General features: G+C 37.5%; 2 protein-coding genes across 2 annotated transcripts in view; one reads left to right on the top strand and one right to left on the bottom strand.

Moving 5' to 3' along the window:
• The window catches only part of ITGB3 (integrin subunit beta 3), a 42,750-nt gene extending 35,315 nt beyond the window's left edge, over positions 1 to 7,435 (bottom strand). Inside the window, exons 1-2 of the mRNA XM_072414594.1 lie at positions 7,263 to 7,435; positions 3,098 to 3,180 (exon numbers count right to left, since the gene is read on the bottom strand). Coding sequence (XP_072270695.1) covers positions 3,098 to 3,180; positions 7,263 to 7,323 — 144 coding nt within the window. The 5' untranslated portion in view covers positions 7,324 to 7,435. The remainder of the gene's footprint in view (positions 1 to 3,097; positions 3,181 to 7,262) is intronic.
• Positions 7,436 to 22,536: 15,101 nt separating this feature from the next.
• RPRML (reprimo like) lies at positions 22,537 to 23,648 on the top strand. Its single transcript, XM_072414593.1, has one exon. The coding sequence runs from the start codon at positions 22,733 to 22,735 to the stop codon at positions 23,069 to 23,071; it is 339 nt and encodes a 112-aa protein (XP_072270694.1). The 5' UTR covers positions 22,537 to 22,732; the 3' UTR covers positions 23,072 to 23,648.
• The last annotated feature ends 811 nt before the right edge of the window (positions 23,649 to 24,459 follow it).

Below are 24,459 nucleotides of genomic sequence, written 5' to 3'. Positions count from 1 at the left end.
TGAAAAAAAACTATTCTTGATTCTCCTAAAATACAGTGATTTTCATTTTTTTTTTAAAAGATTGATTAAAACATACACTCATTACCAGACCCTCTCCCTAATGTGATTAGCTATGGAAGAAGAAACTGCAGCCCCAAAGAGAAGAAAACTGCCAGATGTGAGCTGGCTTTCAGCAAGGGAGGGTGGGAACATTGCATGTAGTCAGGATTTTTGCTGTTACATCTGTCTGGGAGGCACCACACCACGTGTAGTACAAACCCGGGGAAATATTGCCTTTTTAGGAGACTGACGGGAGCCACTGACCTCTTATGTGTTCAACAGGGAGTGTGGGAGACATTCAAATGATTAAGTAAAAAAGAATTGATGTGCTATGCAGAATGATCATTATGGTTCTGTAGGCTTTCAGCTACTGAATAACTAAAAGTCCCAGCATGATTTTACATCTTAAAGATATAAAGAACAGCTTGACACATAGATTTTGTTAATATGCCTAATATTGGGGAGGAATTTAGGTTAAAATCTAAAGTCTCATACAGTTGTCTGATGGACATCAGAGGAATGTTGCTGTCTTTCAATCTTCAGCGATCATTTTGTGATCATTGCCAGAGACAAATGAATGAAGGAGCGCTGTGCAGACAGTGCTGTTCTGTTCAACGGAGAAGGAGGAGGACAAGTGAGCAGCACCCTGCTGTGCACTGTTCCATAGTAGTCATTCACGTTTGGTCATTTATTAATCAATCAATCAGGAAGGACTAAACAATATCCGGGGACACATACTAGATTTTTACCCAAGACAAATGTAACCTTAATTCCAGCCAAAATAGCCTTTTTTTTTAAGTTTTAAGCTGCATACACACAAGCAATATTTATCGTTGGAAACGATCGACTCACAACCATTCATCTGATATTCGTTAACAAAAAAAGTGCACAACGATGCCAATGAAGGTGGATTGTCGCTGAAAACGAAGGACCGCCCCGGAGGATCTGATTGGGCGATGATTGTTCAAAACCTATTGTGTGTACGGTTGTTCATTGATGGTGGATGGTTCTGGAGTACACTTTCTCCTTTACATGTCACTTCCTGCATCAATCAAACGATTGTATCTAGCGTGTGTACATTATTGGTGGATTATATTTGAACGATTGTATTGTTACAGCATGTACAGATTTGTGCACTATACGATCGTTCAAAATAATCGTGCATAATCGTTGATCTGTCATTAGTGGTTAGTTTTCTAACGACAATTATGCACTTGTGTACCTACCTTTATTTTTTTATAAAAAGTTTAAGTGAGAAGTATGAATTTCTGGCAAGGTTTTATTGACCTTGTGACCTGTTTGTGAGACTGTGACCCTATTTATGAGACTTCCCCTCACCCTGTATTTGGTAAGGAAGCAGGAGGTGATGAAAATACTTCCTGTCCTAACTTTAATTCTGTCCTAACTGAATATGGTATACAACAATGCTGGGTTGTCACCTATCCTGCTTCATTTACTTTATTATTAGTGCACCTGTGGGAGAGATTTTGCTCACCTGTTGTTTTTGTGACCGCACATTCTATTTAAATCTACCATTTTTATTTTAAAAATACCAGTTGTGTGGTTGTCTCTCAGTAACATGAGCAACACAGCTCAAATAGGTATGATTCGTAGTTAATTCTGAGTTATTTATCAGGTATAGAAACCATTTACAGTATTCAGCATGTAAGCCAGTCACCTAGCAGCACCTAGGAATTCAGCAATGATAATTTGCAGTGTCATCTTTACAGGTTCCAGGTCTGCACACATACCAGATCAATTACAAAATTTTCCCTTCCCTTGTTTGGATTAGTGTATTGGTTAATGCTCTTTTTTTACTAGCTTTGGAGTCCGGTATTAAATCCCTCTAAAGACATTATTGGTGTGGAATTTGTCCCTGCTCTGCATGCTTGCAAGGATTCCCTCTGGGTGCTCCAGTTATCTCCAACATTGCAAAAACGTTGTGGTTTGTTAATGGACTTCCTGCTAAATTATACCACAGTGTGTGTCATAAGGAGATTACAATGTCAGCTCCTTCAGGATGGCTCAGTAACATGGTTTTGCTATATATACAGTATGATAAAGACATTATGAACCTGAAAATTGAAAGCCCCCTAATGTATGTGAAGGTTCTCATTTATCCAGGTCATTGTATTGCTAGTAGTAACTGTAACCTTTTCTTGGTGAACTTAATGAAGTGGTTTGGAAAGCTATGAAACATCTTCAACATCACAAAACACTTTCAGCTGAATATGACTAACTTCCTTTAGTCAGGCTCCCCTAAGCATCAGTTGTAGTTCTGCTACTGGCGTCCCCAAGTGGTAAAATAAACCATTTGGTGACTCTACCTTTATCTAATGCCTTTTTTTTATTTGGATGACGTTATAAGGGGTTAACTATGTCAGGTGTATATTGCTTTGTAACTGTAATATTCACCATATCTGTTTGTCTTGGAGACCCGAACAGGAGATAATGGGCATTCCAAAAGTTATTATCGTAAATGGAATAAAGGAGGAAGAGGAACTTGTTTATTGGAGATGCTTGTTCTATTGACAAACGTCCCATTGAGATCTGTCTATTCCTCTGTTGATGCCAGGAGCTTACACAGAGTAGAAAAAGGCCTTACTTCGCTCTTCTGACCATGTTCAGGCCTGGCAATAGGCCATGCAGGCCTAACTATTGCTTATTGTAATAAGGTCACATGCTTTCTTACACCCAGAAGCACAGGATTATATTGTGAGGGTTCTAACAAGGCAATTGAATGGCTAAAGAGGGCTGGTGGGTTTATTCAAAAATGTCCACATATGTCCAAACAACACAAACAACAATAAAAAAATTAAGACATTTGTCCCTTTTATCCCTGCCTCTGTTTACCTTGCTTGGCTTGGACCCAACATGAGGCCTTATAGCAGTTTAGCCCTTGGTCAACAGATATTTCAAATTAATTAGTTTTGTATACACTGAAGCCAGGAAAATCACACATTTTATATTTGTCTTTCAAAATATGCCAGAAAAAATAAATTTATATATGTGAGATTTTATATTTCTATGAGTGACGAGAGATGACAATTATCCCTACCTCTTGAGAACACCAAGCACATGATGGACTGACAGCGAGGCATTGCTGGCATGAGCTGACTCCTCTGGTGGAACAGATAGAGGCTGCAACAGATAGATACGTTATTGTTATGAGCAGAACTTTCCAGACCTATACAATATATTAAGATTATTATATACAGAATAGCCCTCTTGTAAAATAAATCCTGAATACACTCACCTTTCCCTGTTTTGAAAAGCCACTGCACCCCAGACAGTGAACAGTTAAGTATATTTTAAAAGTTTGTTACAGTTATTTTACCAGTATTTTACAGTTATTCTGTAAACCTTTAACCTGACAGGCAGAAAACAACACCAAAAATGGCAGGTAATGAGACATCTGACTCATTCCACTTGAATTTGTCACAGTCTTTATGGAAAAGGGAACAATCACCACTAGCCTGTGCAGTGATTTTCCAACATGTTAAGGTTCTCACAAAATGAGCCCTCCTGTCTCTTCCCAATCAATGCTACATGTATGGAACTATAGCTTGTTCTACCGGCTTCTGAACTGAACAAAAGCAAAGATTTTAGTTTTACCTGTTTTTTTTCAAGTCAGTATGAGGCTTTTTAAAAATGGATGTAAGTATCATCTGCCACATCAGTGTTCTCCCCAGCCCCTTTTAGCTGGGCGCACCACCCGGCACTTTTCAGCAACCACCTGGCTGTTTTTAGGTGGTTATCAATTAATTGGGTCACAATACCAGGGCTGCCACCCGCCTACAATTTCCTGCCACCCGGCTTAAAAAGATTTCTGTGTTGAGCACTGCACATGAATATTCTAGTGGCATTTGATAACACATTGGGTTATGTTTTGGGAACCTTGGTTTAAGCCCCCAGCTTTTCCCAAAGTGGAGCCTGCCTATTTCCCCTCTTTATTCCTTCTTCCCCTGGCATGTTGGCTCCTTTATGTTCCCCATGTTCCTCTTAATCTTGTTGGTTTATTTTTTGTTACAATGTTTTTTGCTACTAGTTACATCACTTTAAAACTATTCTGTTTATGGTTTATGATTCCCCTTGTCTGGTCTCACTGGGAATGTTGTACCCGTTGTATGTTTCTTTATTTGAAAATCAAAAAAAAAAAAATAATAAATCCTAAAATTTGCCACATTGGTGTCCATATAGAGGCAGATTAGTAACCAAGAATGAGTGACAAGACATCTGCTATAAATTAAATAAGTGCTGTACAGCCAGGAGCTGCTGAAAACCTATTACTAAATAAACAGATGAGTGAATGTGATACACATAGAAGGAAAATTCTGCCTCCTTGTTTAATTTAAATCTGAGCAATATATATATATATATATATATATATATATGTTCTCCAATAGCCACAGAGACTATAAATCCACTTAGGACTGTGGCACATAATTGCACATACACAGTTGTGGGGGGGAGCCAGTATGACCATCTAATACAGACTGCCTGGAGATAAATACAGGGGGGTGGATGCAAGACACGGATGCAGCCACCCTACTCAAGGAGAGAGAGCAGCAATTATTGGTCTTTATTACAGGAAGCCCCTGCAAAACTTCATTTAGGATTTAGGATCACATCAGACAGAAGTACACAAAGCATCCTAAGACTACACAGGCTTCTTATATTAAGGCAAGATATGCTTTTCCAAAGTCCAACTTTGCAAAGCTAACAGCTGGCATTGGTAACATTTTCCAACTTTTGACTATTGTCACAAAAAGAGTTGCATTGCTTGCATTAGTTGGATTGTTCTTTGCTGCCTTAACTAAAAGATTTGTGTCACACAGGAGCTCCCCCTGTCACACAAGTTCTTCTCTCCAAAGAAGCTTTAGAATCAGAAAACTTTTCAGTGATTTCTGATGATAATTGTCATTTATACCTTTCCTATGTCTGCAGGCTGCTATATTCATTTAAAAAAAATTCATTAACTTTAATTGCTCCGTATCACCCTACCCTCAGGGTACACAGTACATAATCGTGTTTAGTGAGCCACAAAATGCAATAAATATCACTTTTGGATTTGAATTCACACAAAAATTTCTTAGAAAGATAAAGAAATAGGTACCCCAATCTATAGTTTTATATAAAATATATCATAATATTAATTACATTTTATTTTATTCCAATAGAAAAATTAAAATGAACTATTGATTGCAGTATCACCCATTCGCTTCATCTATTGCTAACAAGCTGCTCTGTCTTTTTAAAACTTTTAAAATGGATTTTGTTCCTTAATAATCTACAGAAGCCATTTAAACCATATTATTCATGTATACAGCTACCCTTACACAGGGACTATATTAGGTTGGTGGGCAGTTGGTGAATCCAAATGTTCCAGTTTGCCATTGATTATATAGAGATATAGATATGTTCAGAAGACAAGGATCTACTGTAGGTAGGTGTAGAATCCACATTACTGCCATTAAAACGTTATGGACCTAGAAGATTCCAACAACAACTGTTTAAGAAGGGAATTCCCCACATCTTAGGAAATTTTTCAATTTCCTGTTGCATTTCTGGGACCAGAAGTGAAGGGAAATTTTTCCAATGGTACCCAGATCATAAAAAAAACTTAAAATGAAACTAATGTTCCACCTAACTAATGATCGAAAATGTTCGATCAGGCAGGGCATTATTGCTGAAAGGTATCACACAATGTTTTTTTCTGCAATAAGCATTCTTCCTTGCTTGAATGCACCTGGGAAGTGTCAGAAATGCAGAGCTGCATATACCATCTTCCCTTGCATTTGCCAGGATTGAATGAATTTACACACTCCTGTGCAGGACTTATGTCATTCTGGCCGGGCCAAACAAGATGGCCAAAAATTGTATCCAGGAAAAAGGTAGCAGTGCCCTAAGACGGAATGGCGAGAGGTGAGTAAAGTCCCACTTTATCCTGATTTGAACCCTTCCCAACTGTATGTAAAGCCAAAGAAAAAAAAGTTAAAAAAACCTTTATCCCTATAAAAACATAAAGACCACACCCTCATATAATGGTGACCAGGAAAGAAAGGAAATACAAATGTAAAATCCGACTAATTTGTAACTAAAACATCCCAAATAACAATTCTGGTGAGAACTGGGAGAACTGGAAAGTATGGGTTTTTTCTTTACTTTCTGTTCTGTCCCTGGGGCAGTAATAATGACAAAATTTCCTCAGTGGGGACATAGGTAGCTATTATAACTTGACTGAGGGTGCAACCTTTCCCCCCTCTGTCCAAAAGCAACGGTCCAACGCCAGCTTTTTTTGTTGAATCTTCTGTCCATGTGGTCTATGATGTCAGATGTTTAAATTACCATTTAAGGCAAAACAAATGTAACCTCTTAATAAGCACTGTTTACTCTATATTTTTCCTGAACATCCTTGCCTGACACTAAACTGTTCCCTAAACTCAATCCAAGTCATAGAAAGAAGTGGCCACTCGCCAGTTATACATGCTGTTTCATGCGTAAACATGAGACGTCACAGAGATGAGATGACAATCCCAAAAAAACACCATACAAGGAACAATAATATATAACCAGTACATTACCTTATCCAATACTAGCATACACAATTTTCTCTCAATATTACTGATATAGCAATTGGCATACAAATCAAAACTTTATGATTGTCTACAGGTATTCTACATACCAGATACTTGTTCAATAATTGATCTATATTACCTAAATTCAATATGATAGTTATCCTATCAATAAAAAATAAAGATTTGGCTGTCAAATTGTAATCAAAACTAAAGAATAGAAAACACTTTTTTGTTACGTCCTAATTGATCAGTTAGAAGTTTGGTAAATAGTAGTGAATGTCTAACATAAGACAATAAAGTACAATAACGATAGTTAAGTAGCTCATAAACAATCATCAATCATTTTTTTATTATAGGCTGATAGAAAATTGACTGGTAAATATGGGATACTGCATTCTATTGCTGTCTTGTTAAATCTTCTCAAATCATTACTAGCAATGAAATGCATTAAATGGAGACAGACACTACATAGAATCTCAGACACAATAATTCAACTTTTGACATGTGTATTCTATATACAATGTGACAACACATTCTCCCCATGAATTACACCATTATTGTACTAGATATGTCTCTAAGAATCTTAACATGCAGAAAAGTTCATGCATCCATAGCACAGTGCTTACACACTGACATTTAACTTACCACAACTTGCAGAAGTGAACAAAAGTAAGGTCAGAAATCCTTTCAATAAGACAGTCATCATTGTCCCCAGGTGTACCAAAATCCCCTGACCCTGTTGAAGATGGGAGGCTTTTTATTATTAAATGCCCCCAGCAGCTCTTGTACCAGCAAAGAGATGGGCACCGAATTGTTAGCACTAAGTTCATTTAGGTCTCCTCCCATGACTTGTTCACACCCTGCAACTAGAAGACATTCCTCCTAATAGACCCCTTTGCATTTAGTCATCACACTGCTGCCTCCCTCTGGTTAACCCAAAAATGATTTTGAGTATAAGCTGTTACATACAATGTCCATCTAGTTTTCCCAAAAGACAAAAAATAATAAATAAAAAATCAGTTTTATTATTAAAAAAAGAAATACTTCTCAAAACACTTAACTTTCTGCTTTTTGGGATCCTAAGAGGCTCCCAACAGTAGACAGCCAATAGGATGTGTCCACATCTACGTCCAGTAGTTTGCACACCTTAAAAACATTCTACCTGTTGTATGCAACACTTTTAATGCTCCCATGTAAATAATGAGTGTGGCCTCACTGTGTTGACAGTGGGTGGGGGTTAGAGGCATACTTAAAAATAACCTGAGCGGACTACCTGTTTGTACAGTACACATATACCATAGCCCAGCTAGTAATGGTAAAGAGCTTAGTAAAAGAGAACAGTCCGGGTAAAGGGGCAAGAAATGGCAGAAGGGATTGGTCAGGGAAAAGGGTGGGTGAACCTGGACAAAGGGGGTTAGCCAGGAAAGGGGGGGCAGTCAGGGCAGAGAGAGGGGTCAACCAGAATAAAGGGAGGGAAAGGGGGCTTATAATTACCAGTGCAATGAAAAGTGACACTACTGGTTTGGAAAACTGTCTGGGCTCTCGATTGATGCCTGATGTCTTTGCTCGTGAGTTGGAGGTACCTAGTACCTGGAGGAGGGTGTAAAGAAGTGCATTCTTCCCTCTTAAAACAAGCATTCATATTAACATTGCCAGTCACTAGTTGCAGAGTGCGCTGCCCTTACTATCCAAACCAGTACTTTACCAGGCAATAGAACGGCGCCTGCATTTTCCTCATGACAGATTCACTAAAAAAAAATAATTTTTTGATAATATATATATATATAAAAGTATAATATAATTTTGTAAATTGCTTGGCTGGCTCCTAAAAACATACACCTGAACTTGCCCTTGAAAGGAAAAGAAATGCAACATCTTCCATAGAAGTGCATACTGATAAGCAAAGGAGGAAATCAGCAAACTTAAGATGTAAAAATTGTGGTAATGAAACCACAGTGTGACACTTGATGAGAAGGAAGTCTGGACAAGACTGACATTTGGAGGGCTACTTATAGAATGTCATCAGATAATGTACTACACTTACAGATCACAGTTTAAGCAAATATTTAGTTTTTTTATTACACAATATGCATTAATAAAACTTTTAGGGTGGCCATAGACAGGCCAAAAAAGAACTTTGAATTCAGATATGACATTGGGGACCAACTAGATTCCCGCAGCTGGAGGGAGCCCTCTGGAAGTCATTGTGTGACCCTTGGTCCCAGAAATCTATGGTGGAAAAAGGGGCATTGGTTTGTAAAGTGGTATTATCAGTGAGCCCTACCATACTCGTGTAACATGTCCTCATTATTCTACAACTTTTTCTGCAGCATGTATTTAAAAACTCAAGTATGTGCTCAGTCTTTTACCATTATTTTTTATAGTATGTATGGGGTCCTTGACAATCATCTCTAGCATCACATATACTAAACATTATGTGCAGCCCTTTGGTAATGTTAGTGGTTGCAAACCAAATAGTGAATCTGTCCTGCAGGGTTATGGATAAGAAAAAAAAAAGAAATCAAATGAGAGAAAGTTCTACCCCTGGTATCCAATGTGAAGACTGAGGGCCACAGGTGGTCCTTTGGTACCTGTACTAACTTCACTTCTGCACATCATTAATTTGTACAGGGACTTCAATGGCAGCGATCTTCCGCTCTCTGTCTTTGTCTAAATCTTTAAATATATATATTTACAAATAAATATATATATATATATATTTACAAAAAAATAAGAAGGAAGTGGATTAATGTAATGACAAGCTGTGCCAGCACGGGAAGGTCAGGTAGACAGCTACAGCTTAGTAGCTCGCCCCAGACATTTCGTATTAGGTGGAAGAAATGAGCCTGTTGTCTGGAGGAAATTATACATTGTGTGGTATTGTGTGCACTTTTCCCTGTCCTCTTCGTGATTCATTCCCTTGAGACATTACAGGGCAGTGCTGCTAAGTACCGGAGGACTATGATGTCAAGCAGATTAGATGGGAGGTGTCTAATTTTCTGCTAGACTATGGTGAGCACAGTTCTTGTGCAGAATACTGAATTAGTGGTTTCAGTTAATATTCATTTCTAAATTGCTGATGTATTAAAAAGACTTTTTATGTTTCAGTCCAACTACGCTATTAAGGGAAGAGTGGGTTAAGGTGTACAACTTTTGGCTCAAGATTTGTCATTTAAGGGAACCTAAAAAGGGTCAGAACCACCTATTATGTACTTCTATGTAGAGTGTGAAAGCCTTTTTACAGCACAGATAAATGGTGTGTATATATATATATATATATATATATATATATATATATAAATATATTTATGTATACAACATAATTTTCTTGCTATTTTGTTTTTCATATTGAATAATTCTTGTTTCTTAGATCACAGCATATATTAAATCATTTTTCATATTGAATAATTCTTGTTTCTTAGATCACAGCATATATTAAATCATTAAATCACTTTATTCTGTCTCTTTTCTCATCAATAGAAATGGAAGATTATACAGAAAAAAAGATGATGTACAAATACTAAAGGTAAGGGTCAATGTATCTAATGGAAATTAAGTAGCTGATTACTAGTGATGTAATAATACAATATATAGCAAGGTCCTTGCACATGTCTCTGTTATAATCTGCAGGTCCGACACATTCCTTTGGCTTTCTTTCTACCTTCCATATCATTCCAGATTAAAGGCCACTGTGTGCTGAGGCTGTGTAACTTATAACAAGCTCTTAAAGTGTCTCAGTGCACTATTATTGGCAATCAATATACCAAAATTCACAGATAAGTGACATAAGTGCATTGTGGTATACTACAGTACAAATGTGTATACTTTAATTAACATGTTTGTGCTTTGGAGTGAATGGCAACTATCATATATTAAATGTTAAAAATTTGATCCTTGAACATGAGACAGGCAACTTTATTTGAGACATTTGGCACTGATAGGAGTGGGGGTATTCCTATTTAATTGCCGATTGGCAGCTCCAGCGTCTGAAAGATATGCCTGCTAAGTGATGGTATAACTAAATATTAATAGGACTTCGAGCCTGCATCAACAGGTTTTTTTTTACAATAGAATGGTCTCCCTCCACATTCAACTAAATGGAAATGCAAAAGCAGCTTAGCAGCAAGAGGTCGAATGCAGGCCATAAGGGGTCGATGCACCTGTCAATAAACAGGAGATATCAGTTTGGGCCTATAATATATATGTTATTTCTGACTGTGGGTTCAATTTTTTGACTGAGGATTCAAAAGTATTTAAAGCAACTGGAGACTTGGCCTTCGACATTTTACAACAGGGGTCAACAAACTTTTTGGGCTACTAGGTCATTTTAGGAGGTCAAGAAGGCACACTAGGCCAGACTCTCTCTCAAGTCCCGAGCTAATGGCTCCGCCCCCCACCAGGAACACCCCTGTAGAGAAATCCCTCTCCTCCGCAATGCATACGAAGGAGAGGGAACGCCCCTGAAAGGAAATCCTTCTCCTCCGCAATGCATACAGAGGAGAGGAAATGTCCTCTTACCCCAGTGGCAGAAGTGTTAATGCCGGCCGCAGTAAATAGGGAAGGGAGGTATAACAAGGAGGCTCAAAAGCCGCGGGGTTGCCTACCCCTCCCAGTCGGGATTAGGCTGGATCGATCGGGGGGAGTTAGGCCCGAACAGACTACTGGCTAGGCCGTATCTGGCCTAAAGGCCAGACTTTGCCTACCTCTGTTCTACAACTTCTAGTACAGTAGGTTCCTCTTATTAACAAAGGCAAAGAACACTTTTTTCTTACCTTCAAGATTTTATTATTTTCCAGGAATGTTAATAACACCAAAAGAAGTAATATAAAACGTGGTCCATGTTTTGTTGCATTAATTCATTTTCAATCATGAATAAAATATTATTGTAACTTCGACTGCTGTTCTATACCCGCATTTAATCATCGTAAGGAACCCTAATTTTGATTTCATATAAAGAAAGAAGAAATAAAAGAAAGTGAAATCTATGTCTAGACTTTCTTCTACAAGCGCATTTGGTACGATTATGTGTGCAGATGTTTGCTGATTCAAAACTTCAGTGAGATCATTCGTTATTCCTCTGGTGACTTAAGTCATATAATGAGCCTTTCTTATCTTCAATACTTGGCACACACGGACATGCAAAAACAGTCCAGCAAGAAGTGATTTTCTATATTCCCATAACATAAGACATCCGCCTTCCAGAAGCAAAGGATAAAAATGTGGGAAGGGCAAAAAGTCATAAACAGACCTGATGGAACGATGGTTACTTAAAAACTGACAGCAATCCTGAACAACACCCATAGCACTTTTCTAAAAATACTACACACTTAGATCATGTTCTCTCAGCCTGTAGGCCTTGTTGGAGCTATGAAGATACTATAAAATAGATCATACCACCACGAGGAATGAATTTGTTTGAGGTTTCAGTCCCCCAGTCCTTTTCCTGGCATTTGTTTCTATCTTTTAAGACATCTTAACCATCCATGCTAACAGTGGGATGCTGTTACAGAACATTGGCTCTTGGCAGCAGTGGATTCTCCTACTTCCAGTAACCCTGTCCATGTTCTCTGGTTTTTTTTGTTCCTATTCTGCTGGTGATTCTGCTACCTCTCCATGAAGAAGCAGAAGGCTGAAGGCGCAGGGAGGGGTGGACAATGGCTTTCTGTATGTGACAGAAAACATGGAGCAGAAGGCGTGTTTTAGAATATCTTTCCAGAATTAAAAACAGGAAAGGGGCAGCCAGATCAGAAAAGTTTTAAAGTGGAGGGTACTGGTGCATTGCAGCTATGCCTAGTTGTAAAACTGCACATGAATGTTTTATTCCCTCTATGGCAATGTTTATCTACATATAGGAACCTGTTGAAAATACAATCAGGTCTTTAGGGAACCCCTTCTATAACTATTATATCCACAGCTCACAATATATTAGTGTGTTGTTCAATGGCTCTTACATTGCTGGCCAGTGGAAAGAATATCACCCTTTCTGAAAGCAAGAAAGATCATTGGTGTCAGTGATAATTGACCTGACAGGTTTAATTTTCCAATAGCTCAAGGAACCCCTAGCAACCTCTGGGGGAACCCTATGGTTCTATAGAACCCTGGTTGGGAATCACTGCTCAATGGTACACAAAGTTTAATTTATGTGGTGTTACTTTTTTCTGGCAAGTTCCATCAAATACCCAAATTTTTTTCTGTTTTTCTTTCTATTCTCATTTTTAAATAAATTAACACTTTACTTAGCAAACACTTATTTGTGTGTTGTAAGAGTTTCTTTTGTAAGCAACACCTTTCCCAGAAATGAGAGTGAACTCACTAATAAAACATTTATCTGGGATGCATAAAACGTTGCTTTGTATTAAAACAATAACGCTTGAAAGGACATATTGTATTTTTTCCCTACCTACACTTACCTGTGGGGATAAGGAGGGGGGTGGGGGTGGGTAGCATATATTACAAAATAGGAGTTCATGGCTGGCAGTTAGGACACCAATAAGAAGCTCTTTGTTTAGAGTTTCTGTTGAGTAATAAATGTGACAAGTGACACTGGTGCCAATCTGTGCAATCATATCAGTTATACTCAGCTTTAAGCAAGCACTGCCAAGAGACCAACTTAAACTGGCTGGGCACAACTGTTGGTTGTTTACTATAACATGAATAGTGGCCTAAAGCCTTGGTATTTATTACTTTAATGAAGTGGCTGCATATATAGTTATAAATATGTTCTGTTTCATTTACATACTAAGCAGGGGTTAAAATACATTGTACTAGCAGCACACTGGAGAGTCAGACCACTGCTCTCACAAGAATACATTGTACTAACAACACACTGCAGAGTCAGACCATTGCTCTCAGAAGATTACATTGTACTATTAGCACACTAGTGAATCAGACCGCTGATCTCACAATTAGAGTCACCCAGGTCTCACTGCAGCACTGTTGATTGGAAAACTGTGCAGGAGGAGAATGAGATTGCTGCTTCTGAGTAATATCAGTGTTCCCACTCTCCACCATGCTGCTACATTATGTAAAAAGAAAAAAAAAGAGAATACTGTATATACATCCTGACTGCATTACATTTAAGCAGAACTGAAGTTCCACTTTAAAAATGTGAGATCAGGCAGGACTTTATTGCAGAAAGTGACAGGCAATGATCTTTCTGCCTCATCGCTCTGTTTAACTGTGAAAATGACTGAGCTCTGCAATTTTTTTTTTCTCATCTTGAAGTTAAGTAATGACAATGTTTCCCCAAGCCATTAAATTAGATTCCAGGTATTATAAGGGTACGCAACCTACAGCCTGCGGCCCACACCCAGCCTGGGGAGCTGCCAGATCTGGCCCTCTTCTTATTCCCTCTCTGCTTGTTGCCTTGCAGGGGATCGGGTGTGCGCATCTCCTATGTTTTTATATCAAGATACCAGGAGAGGGAGCTCCCTGGGCATGCTCAGTGTGAGCTCCCTGAGAGTAGGCGTGTACTAAAGACCTCAGCAATCAGCTGTGCCTGCTCCCCGCCAACCTTGTACTGTGAGATAATCCCAGCAACAGCATGAGAGATGTGTCTGTGTCCATGCGCCTGTCATTCCCCCTATGTATAAACTTTCATATCTCTTACTCATATTGTCATAGAAACATGACATTTTCAGAGTACACAGGGCCCTGAGAGCTGCTACTAAACCAAATTTACAAGTTGCCAGATACGGGGTCACAAGCATAAAATCCTAACAACAATCCGTGATATTTTCTCATTAAGAGGGCTATTTTAAGACAAGGGGTTTGCATGTTAGGGATACCTGGGGGCCACTTCCATGGCAATAAGCATTAAGTTACTGTCAATTTTCTCTGGGCTGTGGTGCCCCAAATATATACTTGTTCATACTCGCTTGTTAGAACCCTGTCTAGGGGCAGACGTTGAGTACTGGCGTGGTGCATGTACGTTACGTTAACTGGAAACATTTCAATTTTACTTCATTTTAAATTAAAACTATTCTAGTTTGAAACATACATCTTTAATGTTTGTTTGCATTGTGGCCTGCCAGTTTTATCTTTTATGTCAAGAGTGGACCCCCAGATGAACAAAGGTGGGCACCACTGTCCTAAACTATGTGCTTTTTGGAACAAAGTGGACCACCATTTTTGTTTGCACACTTTTTTTATAGTTCTTAAAATCAGGCGGTTATATTTCTTTCAAGCTTGTCATCATCTGTACAAACAGACGCTCCTGTTGTATCCACATGTTTTTCCTTTCATTTTTTCGTGTTGGCAAAAATGACTTCTTGGTACTTGAAAGGCATTTTACTCTTTGTTCCCTGGAAATGAAAAGATAAGATTGCAATATGGAGGAGAAGTCTTATGATGTATATTTGGTAAAACCACTTCAAGCCACTACAAGAACTGCAAACTATTATGTCTAGGATGTATTAAACCTTGAAGCTTCACTTGTTCTGAGTGGAACAGAAAACATAAAATACAATAAAAACAAGGTATAAGTAGAGACAAAACCATCCACTCTCTCTCTCTCATTTGCCACTGAATTGTCAGAGATGATTTCAGAGATGATGTAGGGAAATTGGTTAAAATCCAATAAAAAACAGATTTAATTAAATAAATACCAAGTAAACGTTATACAATGTCCTATTATCCCATTAAAGAAAATTTGGATATAAAAATTTTTTCCACTTGCTAGGTGTTCTGGCGGGTTTTGCCATATTGGCAAAAGAGCAAAATAAGTAATATAAGCTGTGTAATAGAACATATTATGAGCCATATAGGTGTATATCAAAATTGATATAAACATTACCGCTAAGCAAAAGTCAAGGCATGGTGAACTTACATGTTCCAAAGATGTTTAACAGGCTTGGTAAAAATCCTGACCTCAGGACTAGATTTAGTTTCAGAGGTAACTTAAGTTTTAGGAGGCATAACATGACAGTATAGATTTTACATGCATCTGAGACAAGTATAACCCATGGTAATAATGCAGCATGCATATACAGTAAATACTGAAGAAAATAACATAAACAACCAGCTCACACTCAGGGGGTACACATCTCTAACTCTTTCCTCAAAATGAATGTAAAATCTAGACTGCTGGACAATGTTAATTTGTATACCTATGATATTGTTTACATTTATGACAACACAGATTTCTCATACATTACAAGTTAAAGAGTTTTGCTTGAAAGTTTCATTGCATATAACAACAATACAACATTTTAGGCAAAAAGTCCAGCCACAGGGTTCTTAATGCTTTGCAGGCAAATATTTTACATTTCATTATAATAAAACAGGTGCGCCATCTTGTGGTTTATCTCTAATGTTGCAATTGTTTTGACTGGTCTGTTATGGACACAAGGTAATAATCATAAATAAGGCAGTGAATTTTAAAGTTTGCAATACATAACATTTAGGATTAGTTTAAAATAGGTCTAATAATAAAGCATGTGAAAAAAAATTTAAGCCCATATATTTTAATTTTTATCACTGCTACCACATCCCAAATAAACCAAATACTACATAGTAAGAATTCCATGTGGACTTTTAATGCAACAAACAATAATTTAAAACAAACCATATTTAATTGAATGATTAATTTAAAATACATAATAATAACAAGTATAAAAACATACCTCCAAATGTCCACATTCAACTGTAAAATTCTAGCCCAAACAAGAAAAGAACGAATATAGATATAAATCTCACATATACAATACTAGTACAAGGGCATACAATGAATGCAAGGTATCGATCATGAGTTTCAACGCGTTTCGCAGATATGAATCCACTTCATCAGGAAACGAATATATGCAGGGAGGAGGTAAGTATTATATACACAACTTGACCGCTACGTTATTCTGGATGGAGAAGTTCTGCAGGGGTGCTGTAATCTCATGTGCAATCCGACATGTATAAAATTCAGGAGTAAGTTAATTAACCAGATTATCAGGAATTTTTTCTAGAACAAGGTACATTTTTAATAAACATTTTTAAGAATAAACATGACTTTTTAAATTACTTTAACATTTTAGAATAATTCTTATAAATTTGTATTGTTTGGATTTACATATACACTAAATATCTGCTAATATTTTGCCTTTACTAGATCCTTTTACACCCTTATCAACATGCTAATGATATTTTTAATACAACCTTTATTATTTGCATTAAATACCTAATTTTAGACCCAGTGACCAGGTCATCACATACAACTCTGTGCTTCTTTATGCAATGCAGACAGATCATGACTGGTGGGAGGACCTGGTTGCTTGCTGTACAAAACTTGAAAGCATTACAGCACCCTGCCTTAGTAATTCTCTCTGGAGCCCTGATTCAAGCAGTGGACCACCTCTTGGAAAGGGTTATGTAAATATGCAAAAATCAAAATGCTTCATAGGTAGACCTTAGTCCAGAGGATTTGGTGTTCCTAGGCAGGCTGCATTTACATGCAAACCACTCTCAGTAACTACCATGTGATCATAAGCCTCCGTAATTGAAAGGATTTAATTAATATAAATAAAAGAGATGGGCCAGGGAAAGTTCAGCTGGTAAGAAAGGAGCTAGATGATGCTGATGGCCATCTGACTTGCTGCAGGTTCTAATAAACACTGTCAGAGGTTTACCGTCAGAGTAATCTATTTCAATGCAGGAGAGGAGCCAGTACAATTATTCAAGATGCAAAGCAAAGCAAAAGTAGAGATTTAGGTTTCTATACAATTATATGATATTGAAGCTCTCAGCCCTCTTCTATGCTTAGACTGAGCAGAGTGGGACAATAATCATCTGTCATCAGCGAGGCAATACTAAGCGGGAGCAGAGAGACACACAATGAAACAAGATTAAAACTTGATTTATAATTTCCTAGAGTAAAACTCCAACAATATAAAACTTGCTTCTGACCACTTCTAAATTTTGCATGCGTGTTTGAGTGAAAATGGTTTTATCTACTCTATTAAATCATTCACAGACATTTACAAAACAGCACAACTGGCAGCACAGGATTGCAAGGGATGAGATTGCAAATTCACAAAATGTATCCAATTTACTTTGCCAAATGGGGACAGTTTAATTTGTAATATATTTGCAGCCCAAGACTAATTTTTTTTTTTATTAATATTTATTACAGTAGTATTTATTACAGTGTAACACTTTTCTGAACATGTACAGGATTGCCAAAACAAGATTGGACTAATGCTGCATGTCCAAATGCTCTTTAAAGGTTACAGATTTGCTCCAATAGATGCATTACATAAAAATAAATCATATTCCTATTTTGGCTACTCTTTAATGCCCACTGTTTTTCCACTATAAAAATTTAGATTTCCAGCCCAACAACTAGTTAAACGAACTTCTAAATCCTGGTGGGTCAATCTTTTTCTATATATCAACAATCCTATGTGTGTCCTTTGGTGTGCTAATTTGCACCAAACTCCCACTTTCCGTACCATAATTTCATCATTTATTTTTTGTTTTCTATAGCATTCACTAGGAATAATTTGACTGTTTATACCTGTGACATGTGTCTTTAAAAATGCACCTCTTATCAAAGCAAATTAAACCAAATTATTGTATGAGTTTTGTGTCTTGTTACAGTTACCATGGACCTACCATCCTTCCTTTTGTTTTATTACTAATTCTTATTCTGGATTACCATATTACCTCTAGGCATTGCTTTTCTCTTTCTGTAACATCTGTCCTCAGCAGGACTTTTTTTCTGTCCTTCAAAAGATCCAGCTGGTGGTTGATGCAGCATAAATATAACATTTTATAATTAGATGTACTCAGTTCTCAGTACAAAAAAAAAAAAAATCACGTTTTGTCATGTCTTACTTCTGCCATGTCTTCATATTGTCAGGCACAAATGTGTCATATTATGTTAACGTACATATATTCATTTTATGATTTCTCCAAATTGTAAAGGTCCATGGAATATGCCGCTATTATATAAAAATAAAAACACAATACTGTGAATCATAGTTAACACATATTGCAAAATCCTACACCATGATAGGCCAAGTACTGTGTAAACAAATGTTCAAGGAAGATGTACAACTGAAAACTGGGACACAAAATTTGATGTAGAATCTACTCACAATTTACAGAATACCGTCACAGACTGATCATATGTACCACAGATTGTTAGAGGCTGTTCGTATCTAACAAATATGTCAAAATGAAACTATTCTATTAAATAAGCTTTTCTGTAAAAAATATAGAGAGGGAGCTAACACTTGACTTGAGGCTATTATAAAAGAGAACTTGGATAATGCTTAACAACCAGGAATTATTGAGACAAGGAACACTTCTGTCTGGAGTATGTAACATACACCAATGCATCCAGGCTGTAGTAGCCAGAAGTTTGTATCAATGCCTCTTGCATTGCTTGACATATATTAAGTGTTAGTATGTCTAAAAATATCACAGATCATGGTTGCCTACATTTGAAAATAATTAGGAACATCACTTGCTGCCTGCCTGGAGTGCTTGTGTGAATGGTCCAAAAGTAGCCCTGGTTGATAAAATGGGTATTGATTCACGGTGTATACATTGTAGTATGCCACCTTATCCTCTTTGGTTTGTCGTGGTTTAGACAAAATAGGGCTTGGGGAGTACGCTACAATTATTATGGCATTGAATAAACCATGTTGTTAGTGATATTGGGTGTTATGACCTGCAATGACAACTACAGCAAGTTTCAGGGTCAAATATAATTCAGTAACAACTTTACTTTACTTCAGCCAGCACAAAAATTCCAGACATCAAAAACAACCCTATACCACCTCAATAACCCCAATTGTCACAATAATCCCCCTACCCCCTTTCAGCCAAATACCACCTAGCCAGCCCAATTACCCCCAACCACCTCAAATAACCCCGACAGCACTTTACAGTACAGTACAAACACCCCTAGCATAATAACCCCCGGGCCAATACAAACACAAAATCTCAACCAGCCCAAAACCCTCCCAGCTAGCACAATAACCCCTCCGCTAAAACAATTACTCCCTACCCCATAACAGGACAATACTCTCCAGCAATGGTTCAATAGTTTTGCTTGCCAGAACACCCACTCCTGTGAAACTGTCTCTCTCTCCTGTTCTGCTGCCAAAACTCTGCCCAACATAATGTTTTAGCACAATTGCAGGCAGAGTACCGGAATGTATTTTTATAAGGTAGCAGTGCCAGGGGGCCACTTGTTACCTCTATCAAGCACTTAAAATGTCATGTTTGGGGCATATTAGTGGGGTTCACTGGAGAATTCTCCTTCTCTTTAACGGGCCAATCTGACGCTATTTTGACATTTGAATTGCTCTAATACTTATCTGGATAAGGAGTTATGGACTCTATATTACTATTCTATATAACTATTCTACATTTTGGCTTTTATGTGCTTTATGCTTCTGCAATGTGATTGATAAAGCAAAATATAAAGTCAGATGGCCAGCATGAATGCCAACTAACATCTTCTGAGGGAAATCAGTAATGGTTGCCTTGTAGTTCTCTGTCATTTACAGCTGCAAAAAAATCCATGTTTGAATAAGATCCAGGTTTGTAGGTTCCTAATATGCACTGACACTACCACCTTCAAGAGCAAAGGTATATAAGAAACAGGCGCTTTATGTTGGCTGACGGAAAGGTCCCACTCTGGGCTATTGATAAATGTACCTATGCAGTGGTGTCCCACCCACACTTCAAGCAGTAAAATATCTTCCTCATTTGCAGGCTTCCTCCCCAAGTTTAGAACTACATTTCTTGCTGAATAGGAGATACATTTTACTGGTACCACATCCCCCTAATTACAATTTCAAGCGCAATTTTAGATTTGGGATTTTTTTAGGTACATTATATGACTCATATTTATAAAATCACGTAATTTATTCATGTACAATTCTAGAATAAAACATAATAAAAAACAGGGCTTCTATACAAAATTCAACTAACCCATGAAATAATGCATTCTAAAAAAAATACTGGGTGCTCTAAATCCTTTGTTTTTTACCCGTTTCACCAATAGGCTTCCCCATCAAATCCTCATTTTCAATGTCCAAACATAATTTGGTCTCCCTTTAACCTACCCGTGTTGGAATTCATAAAATGTGCCATTAAATTGAATAATCAGTATTTGCTCATGAGGAGGAGTGTAGATTCAATACCCCAATATTGATTTATTGAGTTATCACCACTGTGTCCAAGAAAGGAACAATCTTTGCTTCCATGGATTCCAGTAATAGGATAAGGTGCAACTATTAACAACCTTAATCAAACTGGCATCCTTCTCCAGGGTATGAAAACATGCACCATGGTACCACCATGGTATTGAAACCTAAAAAATCCCAAAACTAAAACTGAGCTTGAAATTCTTCCACAAGTTTGCAGGCAACTTGGGTCTGCCAAAGCCACTTGGCATCCCTGCCCAACCAGTCGTACCTCTCTGACCTCTGATATACAACTCCAGACCTGCATTTTTCAGGAGGATACCTCAACAAACATAACAACAACAATATATATATATATATATGTATATATATATTTGTTTTCTAAATATTTTTATTGGCGAGGTAGAAAACATACAACAGAGGCTCAAAGTTGACACAACATCACATGGCAAAAGTACAAAACACCAACCTATATTTTAAAGCACTAGACAGTAGAGAAGTGGCTACTGAGGAAGGGGGGGGGGTCAAGGAAAAGAAGTATATATTTTCACCAGGGAAGGGAAATCCAGTATGCAATGTTTAACAGTAACCTGAAGTTGGGCTTTCAGTAAATAATGATGAATGATGAACAATCCTATGATAACTGGTTCACTTTGGAACCTCTCCATCCAAATCTAGAAGAATTGTGTGTAGCCCCACAGTCAGCATATTGTGCACACAAATAACACAAACTTTTGCAAATAGCCAAAAAGAAGATCACTCTACTCATCACAACATATGTGTGTTACTTCCCCCACCTCCTGGATTGTAAGCTCTTCGGGGCAGGGACCTCTCCTCCTGTGTCACTGTCTGTATTCGTCTGTCTTTTGCAACCTCTATTTAATGTACAGCGCTGTGTAATATGTCCGTGCTATGAAAATCATGTTTATTTTTATTATTATTATTATTAATAATAATAATAATAACAACAGTTTACTATGTGATGGCTGGTGCAACATTATTATCTGACATCATGATGTGGATAATGATGACTATTTCTGTATATCCTGTAAAAAAAAAAAAAAAAGACACTAGCCTTCAGTGTGCAGAAAATTCCAGTGCAGCCAGCGTTAACAAATAGAGAAATATTTTCCCTCTCTGAAAGGTTAAGGATCTGATTGCTGTTTATGCAAAATAAATAGACCACAAGCATTATTATGAGCCTTTAGTCAGATCAAGTTAATTACTAGAAGTAAAAATGTCCTAAATGTCATCTGCACAACGCAGCATCACATTCCATTGATTTGTAAAGCTAAGAAATCTGAAATCTATCAAACAAACCTCAAGTTAGCATTGTACAGTTGAGGAATTCTGCAAGACACAACCCACAGCGCTGCAGAATGAACATTCACCTGTATGTTAGCCACATCTATATCTGTCTGGGAGACTTCAAAGTTCCACTGCATGCCCTGCTCCTCTCTCTGCAAACCTTGCAATGGACTGTTAATGTAATGTTATAGATTTGCAGATATGCATTCTTATCTTAGAATCACTGACATCTATTGCTAAAGGTTTCCTAGTAAGCTAAGGGTTAAATCAGTCCAGTGATTTTTCCCACCTCTCCAAGAGCCAAGGCACATCCAGCTTGCTGGACTGTGAAGCATGAAGAGCTTCTTCTGAGATTGAAGTGTCAACTTCAGTCCATCAGCACCTCCCCATGCCTGCTGGGCTAATGGTTTCTCCCAGCAGTATATAAGACCATCCAGGATTCAATCACCTCCAGAGCATGCAGAATTACCAGAGGAGGAGTTTGTTTGGGATGAGAAGCACATGTAAGACTTTGCAAGGGATGTTATGAATGCCTAAGGTGCTCCTCGAGAAGAAAGTCTTTTACAGCTTCTGGAAATGGTCCATGTGCCCTGTGCATTGTCCTAACAAGTTGTTCCACCACTTTTAATAACTTGGACTTTAAGGTCCTTACCTTTAAAGATGAACGGGACTTTCTTCAACCAGACAGTGCTTGACCAAGAAGCTTACAACAACTCTTCTCAGGGTCTTGGCTCTTTGATGGGATGCTGCAATGGTACCAGGGCTGTGATCACCAGTGATGGTGGTGGGTCTTTGGTCCTCAGTCCTGATGAGAGAAGCCTCTTCATCACAAGGGTGGTGCAGATAGCAGTTCTCTGTGTCCTCTCTCTCACCGTTATTTTTGGCATTTTTTTCCTGGGCTGCAACTTGCTCATCAAGTCTGAAAGTATGATTAACTTCTTGGTGAAGGATAGGAGGCCATCTAAGGACGTAGGAGCTGTCATCTTGGGTCTCTATTGAAGAATGAGGTCCTTCCAATGGTGGTCTTCCATTTCCTGGACTTTTTTGAAGCTTCAAAGAGAACACTGCATGGATCTTCTCTTGACTTGTGCATGAGGAGTGCCAAAAGAAAAAAAAAACCCACTTTGACTGAATGTGATTTTTTAAAAATAAAAGCTGCTGTTTTCTAATGGTTTACCTGTCTGCACTGCATCCCCTTCTCTGTGCTGCTCATGTATTTCATATTTGAAATAGTGATGGGCTGCAGTCTGCAGTTTTTTTTCCCTCCCTTTATAGAAAGGGATCTGGGATTTGCATGATCTACAGTCCCTTTATTATTTATCTGGTGCTTTATTATTCTTTGGTTCTGTTTATTTATTTTCTGTGAATACATTTAAAGCATGATTTAAGGCTGCAGCCCTGTTTGACAAATTGTTTTTGCACTATATTTAATCAATTCCAAGCATGATTTGTATTTGGATCTGGAATATTTTTTGTATGCATAGTTAATGTTAACTCTATGGTAACATCATGTTTCTCTTTTTTGCATTTTCGCACATTGAAGATGACAAATAAATGATGCTATTTTTAATTATTATGTATGTTTACTTGATGATGATAAAAAAAAAAAACACACAAATGTAGAAAAACAGTTATAATAGTTTAATGACAATATACAAAATGCCTAAAAATATATTTAGCAACTAATCAGATCATTTCTCTCTGTTCTTATAGCACTGTACTGATGAAACATGGTTGCTATGAGTTACTGGATTTTGCCTAATTGCCGCTGTTCCTTTCACTGTCGTCTTAATAAGTAGCTTTTCCATTTAACTAGGTGATCCGTCTGTCTGATCACAGAGCGCACCCCAAACCCAGCATAACTTTTCAAGGTATGTCACGTTTTAATTTATGTTCATTGGGTGGCCAGTTCCCCCTTTTTTTTTTTTTTTTTTACACACATATATATATATATATATATATATGTGTCAGATCTTTACTTCCCCTGGTAAAGCATTAAATGTTCTTACTATTGGCAGCACAACGGACAGTCATGAACAAACTGGAATGTATAGCATCCACATTTCAGTTTACTGCAATCAGAGCTAGTAAAACTAATTTCTGAGTTATCATATTGAACACAATATATTTAAAACACCTTACTAAGAAATACATTCAGGAAGGGTTAATAAACACCTCCCACCAGATATTCTGGAATTTTTTGTCTTTTAATAAACCTTAATAAGTTTAGTTTAGTCAACTCATTTAGTTAGACCTTTTTTATGTTTTAGATTTTTGAGATCCCCTGCCATAGTTCCTGTTCACCTGAGTTCCTCCCACCTACCCTAATGTATTCCAGCTTCTCATTTTGGATTGCTCATATAACATTAACAATACAACATTATATC

The sequence above is a fragment of the Pyxicephalus adspersus genome, chromosome 6 (genome assembly GCF_032062135.1).
Source record: "Pyxicephalus adspersus chromosome 6, UCB_Pads_2.0, whole genome shotgun sequence".
Lineage (NCBI taxonomy): Eukaryota > Metazoa > Chordata > Amphibia > Anura > Pyxicephalidae > Pyxicephalus > Pyxicephalus adspersus.
The sequence above is the reverse complement of the archived record's forward strand: the minus strand, read 5'-3'. Positions and strand labels throughout refer to the sequence as shown.